General features: G+C 43.7%; 1 protein-coding gene across 6 annotated transcripts in view; it reads left to right on the top strand.

The window, feature by feature from the left end:
- Window positions 1–10002, top strand: part of LOC148508057 (uncharacterized) — a 49499-nt gene extending 39497 nt beyond the window's left edge. For 4 of the 6 annotated variants that reach the window (XM_088445235.1, XM_088445236.1, XM_088445237.1 and 1 more), the window contains exons 2-7: window positions 2750–2831; window positions 4272–4369; window positions 4525–4636; window positions 4846–4943; window positions 5063–5174; window positions 8722–10002. In XM_088445235.1, coding sequence (XP_088301361.1) covers window positions 2795–2831; window positions 4272–4369; window positions 4525–4636; window positions 4846–4943; window positions 5063–5174; window positions 8722–9899 — 1635 coding nt within the window. In that variant the 5' untranslated portion in view covers window positions 2750–2794 and the 3' untranslated portion in view covers window positions 9900–10002. Of the gene's footprint in view, window positions 1–2743; window positions 2832–4271; window positions 4370–4524; window positions 4637–4845; window positions 4944–5062; window positions 5175–8721 lie in introns of those variants that run through there. The other 2 variants (XM_088445234.1, XM_088445239.1) reach the window with 2 other exon arrangements.
- Window positions 10003–11708: the final 1706 nt, after the last annotated feature.

Below are 11708 nucleotides of genomic sequence, written 5' to 3' on the forward strand. Positions count from 1 at the left end.
GCCTCATACCGCTCACCTGATATTCTAATGCCTCCTCATACCGCTCACCTGATATTCTAATGCCTCCTCATACCGCTCCCCTGATATCATCATACCACCTCATACCGCTCACCTGATATCCTCCTAATGCCTCCTCATACCGCTCAGCTGATAGCCTCCAAATGCCTCCTCATACCGCTCACCTGATATCATCATACCACCTCATACCGCTCACCTGATATCCTCCTAATGCCTCCTCATACCGCTCACCTGATATCCTCCTAATGCCTCCTCATACCGCTCACCTGATATCTTCCTAATGCCTCCTCATACCGCTCACCTGATATCCTCCTAATGCCTCCTCATACCGCTCACCTGATATCCTCCTAATGCCTCCTCATACCTCTCACCTGGTATCCTCGTAATGCCTCCTCATACCGCTCACCTGATATCCTCCTAATCCTTCCTCATACCGCTCACCTGATATCCTCCTAATGCCTCCTCATACCGCTCACCTGATATCCTCCTAATCCTTCCTCATACCGCTCACCTGATATCCTCCTAATGCCTCCTCATACCGCTCACCTGATATCCTCCTAATGCCTCCTCATACCGCTCACCTGATAGCCTCCTAATGCCTCCTCATACCGCTCACCTGATATCATCATACCACCTCATACCGCTCACCTGATATCCTCCTAATGCCTCCTCATACCGCTCACCTGATATCCTCCTAATGCCTCCTCATACCGCTCACCTGATATCCTCCTAAGGCCTCCTCATACCGCTCACCTGATATCCTCCTAATGCCTCCTCATACCGCTCACCTGATATCCTACTCATGCCTCCTCATACCGCTCACCTGATATCCTACTAATGCCTCCTCATACCGCTCACCTGATATTTTCCTAATGCCTCCTCATACCGCTCACCTGATATCCTAATGCCTCCTCATACTGCTCACCTGATATTCCCCTAATGCCTCCTCATTCCGCTCACCTGATATCCTCCTAATGCACAGCTGTAACCGGGCAGCAGGGAGCCGCTCTTATAGTATCAGTGCCTCAGTCTTCTCATCAGCACAGCTGTAACCGGGCAGCAGGGAGCCGCTCTCATATATAGTATCAGTGCCTCAGTCTTCTCATTAGCACAGCTGTAACCGGGCAGCAGGGAGCTGCTCTCATATATAGTATCAGTGCCTCAGTCTTCCCATCAGCACAGCTGTAACCGGGCAGCAGGGAGCCGCTCTCATATATAGTATCAGTGCCTCAGTCTTCTCATCAGCACAGCTGTAACTGGGCAGCAGGGAGCCGCTCTCATATATAGTATCAGTGCCTCAGTCTTCCCATCAGCACAGCTGTAACCGGGCAGCAGGGAGCCGCTCTCATATATAGTATCAGTGCCTCAGTCTTCCCATCAGCACAGCTGTAACCGGGCAGCAGGGAGCCGCTCTCATATATAGTATCAGTGCCTCAGTCTTCTCATCAGCACAGCTGTAACCGGGCAGCAGGGAGCCGCTCTCATATATAGTATCAGTGCCTCAGTCTTCTCATCAGCACAGCTGTAACCGGGCAGCAGGGAGCCGCTCTCATATATAGTATCAGTGCCTCAGTCCTCTCATCAGCACAGCTGTAACCAGGCAGCAGGGAGCCGCTCTCATATATAGTATCAGTGCCTCAGTCTTCTCATCAGCACAGCTGTAACCGGGCAGCAGGGAGCCGCTCTCATATATAGTATCAGTGCCTCAGTCTTCTCATCAGCACAGCTGTAACCGGGCAGCAGGGAGCCACTCTCATATATAGTATCAGTGCCTCAGTCTTCTCATCAGCACAGCTGTAACCGGGCAGCAGGGAGCCGCTCTCATATATAGTATCAGTGCCTCAGTCTTCTCATCAGCACAGCTGTAACCGGGCAGCAGGGAGCCGCTCTCATATATAGTATCAGTGCCTCAGTCTTCTCATCAGCACAACTGTAACCAGAGCTGTAACCTCTGGCGTGCGCATGCGCGAGACCCGTACTGCGACGGCAGCTCCGTCGTAACGGGTCTCACTACAAGACGGAGCAGCTATCGATGTTGATTGACAGCTCGCCCCGTTTTGTAGGCGGGGAGGGGGGGTGGCTGCACAAACGCAGGCATTCCCTTAGGAACGCCTGGTGTTTGTGGGCGGCCCTACTGACATCACTCGTGATGTCAGTAGTGGACTTCCTGCTCTATTAGCAGGAAGTCCACTTGGGCTTGCGAGAGCTGAGACCCTACCACAGGGTCTCCTCGCAAGCCCGATCATAGTGGGGGGCGGGTTTTCGGCCTCCAGGCCGCTCGCTAAGCTGTGGGTGATTATCGCGACCATATCCAGGCCATCCGCAAAAGCTGTGGGTGGTCACCCACAGCTTAGCGAGCGGCCTGGAGGCCGAAAAAAAAAAACCCCACTATGATTCAGAGCGAGCGGGTCTGAATCAGGCCCTGGGTGTGTTTAACATTTGCTAAACGGGTAGGGCTCGGCACCCTGCTTAAGCAGCCCAGCAGGAATATTATGGATTGCAGCTTTTAATATTTTTTTTAGGTGTAACTTACACAGTTAGGGATTGTGGTCTCTTTTTTATTCACATATATCTTTATATATCGTATATACATGAACAATAGACAATTCTTATTTCACAAATACAGCCCTGTCCTTCCTGTAACTGTTTTTTGTATGCACTGTCTAGGTTTTTGTATGTGGGCCAGGTTCCTATAAGGTATGTAGATGTCACTGTCTATGTCTCCATGCAGGAGGGGAAGTATATAGAGGAACACCGGGGTCCGTACAAGGGAGTGATGATGGAGGAGAATTACCGGCCCCTCACATCACTGGGTAAGAAGGAACTTGCCACCTCGATCCATACACATCTGATAATCACATACAGTGCCTTGCAAAAGTATTCATCCCCCTTGGCTTTTTACCTTTTTTGTTACATTACAACCTGTAATTTATTTATTTTTTTAATCTGAATTTTATGTGATGGATCTGCACAAAATAGTCTAATTTGGTGAAGTGATATGAGAAAAATATATATATAAAAAAAGAATCTTTATAAATAAAATTCTGAAAATTAGCATGTGCATATGAAGCCCCTCAAAAGTTCTGGTGCAACCAATTACCTTCAGAAGTCACATAATTAGTGAAATGAAGTCCACCTGTGTGAAATCTAAGTGTCACATGATCTGTCAGTATAAACACACCTTTTCTGAAAAGCCTCAGAGGCTGCAACACCACTAAGCAAGAGGCATCACACCATGAAGACCAAGGAGCTCTCCAGACAAGTCAGGAACAAAGTTGTTGAGAAGTACAATTCTGGGTTGGGTTATAAAAAATATCCAAATCTTTGATGATCCCCCAGAGCACCATCAAATCCATCATCGTCAAATGGAAAGAACATAGTACCACAACAAACTTGCCAAGAGAGGGCCGCCCACCAAAACTCACAGACCGGGCAAGGAGGGCATTAATCAGAGAGGCAGCATAGAGACCAAAGGTAACCCTGAAGGAGTTACAGAGTTCCACAGTAGAGACTGGTGCATCTGTGCATGGTGGTGGCAGCATCATGCTGTGGGGATGTTTTTCAGCAGCAGGGACTGGGAAACTGATTTGAGTCGAGGGAAAGATGGATGGTGCTAAATACAGGGATATTCTTGAGCAAAACCTGTTTCAGTCTGCCTGTGATTTGAGACTGGGGCGGAGGTTCACCTTCCAGCAGGACAATGGCCCGAAGCATACTGCTAAAGCAACACTCGAGTGGTTTAAGGGGAAACATTTAAATGTGTTGGAATGGCCTAGTCAAAGCCCAGATCTCAATCCAATTGAGAATCTGTGGTCAGACTTGAAGTTTACTGTTCACAAGCGGAAACCATCCAACATGAACGAGCTGGAGCAGTTTTGCCTTGAGGAATGGGCAAAAATCCCAGGGGCAAGATGTGGCAAGCTCATAGAGACTTATCCAAAGCGACTTGCAGCTGTAATTGCCGCAAAAAGTGGCTCAACAAAGTACTGACTTTAGGGGGGTGAATAGTTATGCACGCTGAAGTTTTCTGTTATGTTGTCCTAAATGTTGTTTGATTCACAATTTAAAAAAAAAAAACACAACTTCCCAGTTGTAGGCATGTTCTGTGAATGAAATGATGCACACCTTCAAACAATCCATTTTAATTCCAGGTTGTGAGGCAACAAAACATGAAAAATGCAAAGGGGGTGAATACTTTTGCAAAGCACTGTATATACAAGTATGTAAGCAATCTCATTGTGTGTCCCCTACAGATGGACCCAGTAACAGAGATACCCCAGAGAGATGTTCCCGTCCTCTGTATTCCCAGGACTGTACAGAGGAGAATTACAGGACCTCACAGGATCATCAGGTAGATGGGATTTGGTGTCTCAACACATACATACCAAAGTGACCTAACACTATATGATCTGTAGAGAAGCTGTGTGTGTCTAATACACTGATATTCTACTGTTCAATCTCAGCTAATGAAATCAGATATTAATGTGTAATTTGTGGGTTATTTAGAGTGATGGCCTAACAGTCATTAAGGTGGAATATATAGAGGAGGAAGAAGAGACGTATGTGAGGGGTGATCAGCAGTGTAAGGAGGAGGAAATCCCTACAGATATCAGCACAGGTGAGTAATAATCACTTATTACAGGACAGAGTCACATATTCTCCTTGTTCTGTCACTACATCAGCCTCTTAGTCACTGGCTACTTTCAGGGTCAAGGGAGACTTTAATTTCTTTTAATGTGGAAAATAGTTAAGGGGACCACCTATATACACACATCATCTGATAATCACATATATACAATGTACTCAGTCACTGTGTGTCTCCTACAGATGCAGCCAATAACAGAGATACCCCAGAGAGATGTCCCCGTTCTCTGTATTCCCAGGACTGTACAGAGGAGAATCACAGGATCCCACAGGAGGATCAGGTAGGTATGATTTAGGGTCTTATCAAATATCAAAGTGACTTATTACTATATGATTCTACTTTTTACTCTCAACTAATGATCTCAGACATTATTAAACCATTGTTTTGTGGGTTAATTAGGGTGAAGACCTAACTGTTATTAAGGTAGAAGATATGAAGGCAGATGAAGAGACCTATGTCAGGGGTGATGAGCGGTGTAAGGAGGAGGAAATCCCTACAGATATCAGCACAGGTGTGTAATAATCACTTATTAGAGAGCAGAGTCACATATTCTCCTTGTTCTGTCAGTACATCAGCCTCTCATTCTGCACCCTCCTCTGTCAGCACAAACTAATGAGGATAATGTATCTGCCCAGTGGATGAGTTAGGAGCCATCAGCCCCTATTATACTCCTATTCTCCCCCTCACATCAAGTCACTGTGTGTTACCAACCCAGAGATCTGACCAGTCTCCTCCCCACACTCTCTGGTGTAACTCATACATCAGGAGCCATCAGCCCCTATTATACTCCTGCTCTCCCCCTCACATCATGTCACTGTGTGTTACCAGCCCAAAGATCTGACCAGTCTCCTCTCCACACTCTCTAGTGTATCTCATACATCAGGAGCCATCAGCCCCTATTATACTCCTGCTGTCCCCCTCACATCATGTCACTGTGTGTTACCAGCCCAGAGATCTGACCAGTCTCCTCCCCACACTCTCTGGTGTATCTCATACATCAGGAGCCATCAGCCCCTATTATACTCCTGCTCTCCCCCTCACATCATGTCACTGTGTGTTACCAGCCCAGAGATCTGACCAGTCTCCTCCCCACACTCTCTAGTGTATCTCACACATCAGGAGCCATCAGCTCCTATTATATTCCTGCTCTCCCCCCTCACATCATGTCACTGTGTGTTACCAACCCAGAGATCTGACCAGTCTCTTCACACTCTCTGGTGTATCTCATACATCATGAGCCATTAGCCCCTATTATACCCTAGCTCTCCCCCTCATATCTTGTCACTGTGTGTTACCAGCCCAGAGATCTGACCAGTTTCCTCCCCACACTCTCTGGTGTATCTCATACATCAGGAGCCATCAGACCCTATTATACTCCTGTTCTCCTCCTCACATCATGTCACTGTGTGTTATCAGCCCAGAGATCTGACCAGTTTCCTCCCCACACTCTCTGGTGTATCTCATGCATCAGTACAACGGAGGTCACTATAGTGATTTTAACATTGTTTAAGGGGTGAGACCACATGTGACATTACTCATGATCCTCTCTGTTCCTTAATAGTAATTAAGTTTGTTTATGTGGTACTTGGTAATTATTATATTGTCTTAATTTTATTTGATGCAAGCAGTGTACTATAACTGCAAGTACCTATGTTATTACATACAGTATATTGGACAATTTGGTTGTGTGGTTTGATGTGAAGTTATACATTCTCAGGTTGTTTGAGTTAATATCCCTATAATGACACTAAAGGGCATTTAACAGATCATGGGCAAAGCTAATAAGGGGAAGCAAAATCCTTGGAAAAATATACTGCAAAAGAAAATGTTGGTGCATTCATCTTGAACTCCAAGTAGTGGAGGCTCCTCGCCAGCAGGCCTAGCTGGAAGAGGAAGAATACTCTTAGCATTGTCATAGGACTTACTTTTGTTCATTTCCTACCTATAAAAATGGAACAATGTACAGTGGACACTTTGAAGGGATCAGAAATGTCAAATGTTTACCTATGTAACCGAACACACAAATCAAAGATTATAGTTGCTAAGGATAAAATGTTCCCATAATAAAGAGCCGATTCCCATTGGTGTAATAAAAGGTGAAATCAAGTCCCTGAAATTGGCTCCCGGGATGGGGAATTTATTAAAATCGTGCCATTCACACACTATGAAACTTTTAATACAACCGTCCCACAATATACTCTTACATAGTACATGCATTTTGCCTTGCATGGCATTAGGGCATTACAGGCTAGGGGGTCTTGGCTTTATTCTATATGTTCCGCACACGGTGCCTGATTCACAGATGTACGCAGCTGAGATCCCGTACTGGTTGGTTGCTGGAGCCCGGCACTGATGCTGCTGTTGGTCAGGATCCCGGTAGCATAATCGCGACGCATGCAGGTCAGTATCCTAACCAACCCCCATGCAGCCTGACCCTAACCCTTCCCTCCCGCAGAATAACTCTAACCCTAATGCTTACTGTTGGGTTTGCAGCAGTCAGGATTCCGGAGCCGGGAATCTGACTGTTCCCGGATACCTCCCCAAAACGGCCCCTAACTGTCAATCACTTTGCGAATGAAGAGTCGCTGCTAGCAACTAAGACGCATGTGCAGACAGCCGATAATCGCTCAACTGGGTGAACATCGGAATAGCGTACATCTCTGAATCAGGAAAAAGGCACGGAATCAACTAAGGAGTAAGGATAACTAGGAGATAAGTGAGAACCTCAAATTCCTGTCTGATCCCAGGGGCAGGCAAATGTGTCAAGATTTCCCAGTGGGAAAGTTTAGTGCTTGAACAGAGAGGTACTCAGTAAAGCTGGCCACACACTAGACCAACTTACATCCAACCAGCCAACTTGTTGATTGGTTGGAATGAAAATCTGGTAACGTATGGGAGTAAATAATGATCAGCAATTTGCTCCTAAATGCCAGAAAATAGATGAAAATGGTAGTTCAAACAAGTTTGTTAAATGTTTGATCTAAACTATTTGTTCAAACAACAGTTTTGGTCCATTCTCCAGCGTTTGGGAGCAAATTGCTGATTCCATTCCTTACCAGATTTTCATTCCAACCAATCAACAAGTTGGCTGGTTGGATGTAAGTTGGTCTAGTGTGTGGCCAGCTTAAGTGTATATCATAGCACAGATTTATCCCAGATAATTAGTGTGAATTGTGCGGAAGGGATAGAATAAACCAACGCTACGGAAAAAATATATTACTATTTAAAAAAAAATAAAAAAATATTAAGGGTGGTTCTTTGTGTGACGCACGGGACATTTACATACATTCAAGTATGTGAACTGTTTCTATACCACAATTTCTTTATTTGCTGGAGTCCAATTCTTAAATGCTTCCTAACCTAACCCTCATCCTAGTGCCTAACCATCCCCTCCAGCAGCCTAACCCTAAAAGTGTTGAAAAATGTGTCAACCATTTTTGGGTCGTCCATGTGTGGGTCGACCATTTGAACCTGTTGACCATTTAACCCCAAGGAAAAAAGGGGGGCTGGGCTGCACATCCTACTCTTAAACATAATATAAGGTGTTACCATGCTGAGACCTGTAGTTCTACAGCAGAAAAAAGGGAGATGCAGGTGCACACTATAAGCACAAAGAATACTGATTATCAAAATATATATAATAATCTCCAACAATTAACATGGTTTTATAATAAGGTTCTTAGTACATATTTGGCCAAGGATGTTTGCCCACCTACCACGTCACGACCTTTTAACTCTTCCGGCAATTTGTCAGTCGACCTTTTGTCCCTGTTGACATTTTGACCTTGTCGCCCTATTGACAGTCGATCTTCCTTCCAGATACCTTTCTTTCGCTACATTTCATGGATATTGTGCATCTTTCTATATGTTTGAAAGGAGTGTTTTTTTCTTCTTCATTAAATATAGCCTAGTTGAAATGAGTTATACAGTTCACCATTAAATATCTTGAATTCTCTAATTTGATGATAATTTGGGGACGTTTTGCCATAGTCTTTATTGGAAAACTAATCTTGTTATAGAGGAACATTGATGTTTTCATTTATATGTTTTATCCTCAGCTGATGGACACAGCAGTGGGAATATATCAGAGCAAGATCTCAGTTTATCTCCAAACTGTGAAATAGAAGATTACAGAATCACACAAGGTTCTCCAGGAGAAAACCCTATTACCCCAGTTATACATCCCGTACATCACAATACGTCATCTGATACCTCCAACCATGAGCAATGTTCTCCTGATAACTCAGATTCTGCATCTATTACAGCTCTTACAGTAGATACAATATTTCCCTGTTCTACAGCCGTTATAGGTTTTACACAGAACACAAAGCTAATTACCCATAAGCCAACTAAGACAGGAGAGAAGCCATTTCCATGCTCTGAGTGTGGAAAACGTTTTAAACAGAAATCGTCTCTGGTTATACATCAGAGAAGTCACTCGGGCGAGAAGCCGTTTTCATGTTCTGATTGTGGGAAATGTTTTACACAGAAATCAGATGTTGTAAAACATCAGAGGACTCACACAGGTGAGAAACCATTTCCCTGCGCTGAGTGTGGGAAATGTTTTACACAGAAGTCACATCTTGTTCAACATCAGAGACGTCACACAGGTGAGAAGCCGTTCTCCTGTTCTGATTGTGGGAAATTTTTTCCCCACAAGTCAGCCTTAGTTATACATCAGAGACTTCACACCGGCGAGAAGCCATTTCCATGCTCTGAGTGTAGGAATTGGTTTACACACAAATCAGCTCTTGTTTCACATCAGAGGGTTCACAGAGGGGAGAAGCCATTTTCGTGCTCTGAGTGTGGGAAATGTTTTACAGAGAAATCATCTCTTGTTACACATCAAAGACATCACACAGGTGAGAAACCATTCCCGTGTTCTGAGTGTGGGAAATGTTTTACACAGAAATCAGGTCTTCTTACACATCAGGTAACTCACACAGGTGAGAAGCCGTTTTCATGCTCTGAGTGTGGGAAATGTTTTAGAGACAAGTCTGCTCTTGTTGCACATCAAAGAAGTCACACAGGTGAGAAGCCATTTTCATGCTCTGCGTGTGGGAAATGTTTTACCGAGAAATCATCTCTTGTTACACATCAGAGAACTCACACAGGTGAGAAGCCGTTTCCATGTTCTGAGTGTGGGAAATTTTTTACACAGAAATCCAATCTTGTCAAGCATCAAAGAACTCACAGAGGCGAGACGTCGTTTTCACATTTAGATAATGGGAAATGATAGAAATCAAATCTTGTTAATCTAAATAATATTCACACACAAGGGAAAACTTTGTTTGCTACTGTAAAGTATTTTATCTATGGAATCATTTTCATTAAACATTTTTCCTGACACAGGCTTTTTATTGACCTCTCTTCACATTTTTTTTTACATTGTTTGAAAAATTAAAATAAATGCAATAATACAGCTATAAAATCATGGCTGGATCATCAACCACAAAAAGAATAATTTAGTTCCATCCCAACAACTTAAATTTTTAGTGATGTACATAAACACAAGAAAGCACAAAGCTTCACTTTCATCAAGGGGAATTCTGAAAGTACAGCTATTGACCTAAGAGATACAATCTCACAAGAAATCTGTGATGTCAATGTTACGACTTGGTAAAGTATTTACTAAGCCATTGGCATCCTACTTTGGGCAGCCTGACATCTAAGGAAAAGATACTCAACTTCAACCATCTAAAACAATCATCACAATACACCCTCAGGTCCCTATTGTGGTGGCAGGGATCAGAACTACAGAGAGGTTCATGTTAGTCGCTATGGATGACATGAATAAAAAAATTGCATGCAAATATTTTTGAATCAAGAGCTGTGTGACAACCACCTCGCAGCTCTGATAGCAAAAAAAACTTCTAAAAGTCTTTTCCGACAATTAAAGAGTGATGGTGAAATTAAGCAAGGCGATGGCACAAGGAGCAGAGGAGGGATGATGAAAGAAGAAACATTAGTTCTAGTATGGACATAGAGCAACTTACTATCCTTGACGTCCCTGTATGTGGTGGACGAAGACAACAACCTAGCCGACTTCCAAACTAGCCGACTTCCTCAGTCAAAAATAGAGTTCATCCAGTTGAGTGGGAGATGAAATGAAATTGTTCAGCACTTACTCCAAAGATTCAGGAACCATGAAATATACCTGATTTTGTCAAGTTGCTAGGTACAGGTTAGGAGGTTTTATTTACAACACAAGGGTTTTGAGGCAGGGGCAACATGGTCTGACAACACTATGAGTTTTCAAAGGGAAGTATGTAATTCCACTATTCCTGCTAATCACAAGGATCCTAGAAAGGAAACAAAGAAGAGGACCAGGTTATGCCTGTTCTGTCATTCTGGCTTCTGAGACCACTGTTTGCAACAGCAAAAGTTACGCTAAAAGAAGAGCCATGGCCACCACTTCCTTTTTCAAATTTTTGGCATCAGGGGCATGCATACATGTCCAGAAACACTTTCGTTGATGGGGTGGAAGTTGGAATGGCACTATTGAAGAAAAAAGTAATCACATAAACTGGTTGAAGTTCTATGAGCCAGTAAGGAAGATGCCTCTGAAGCTTATTGTAGAAGTCTGGAGAACATTCACCTGTTGGTGTGAAAAGAGAAAGATTGAGGCTCCTACTGCCAAAATTTTTCAGATCTTAGACTTCTTTCAAGAAGGTCTGCAGAAAGCACAAGCACTTATCACACTGAAAGTTGTCAGCTATAAGCATATTTCTGGAAATTAAATTATTTTCTGATTGAGTCAAGAGATTTTTCCAGGCAAGGATTTTCCACTAATAAAATCATTCGTAGCTCCATGGGTCTTAAACCTGGTGCTCGAGGTCCTTTTGAGCCCATGGAAGAGATTCCTCTGAGGGCACTTACACTTTAAGCTCAGTCCTTGGTAGCTATAACCTCTGCCAGAATAATAGAAGAACTAGAGGCCTTATAGCACAAAGCCATATTTATACATTATACCAATTGAGTGGTGTAAAGAACTAATCCTCAATCTCTTCCTAAATCGTTTCCTAATTCCATTTGAAACAGGAAA

The sequence above is a fragment of the Taudactylus pleione genome, unplaced genomic scaffold (genome assembly GCF_031769625.1).
Source record: "Taudactylus pleione unplaced genomic scaffold, aTauple2 ptg000377l, whole genome shotgun sequence".
NCBI classification, from domain to species: Eukaryota; Metazoa; Chordata; class Amphibia; order Anura; family Myobatrachidae; genus Taudactylus; species Taudactylus pleione.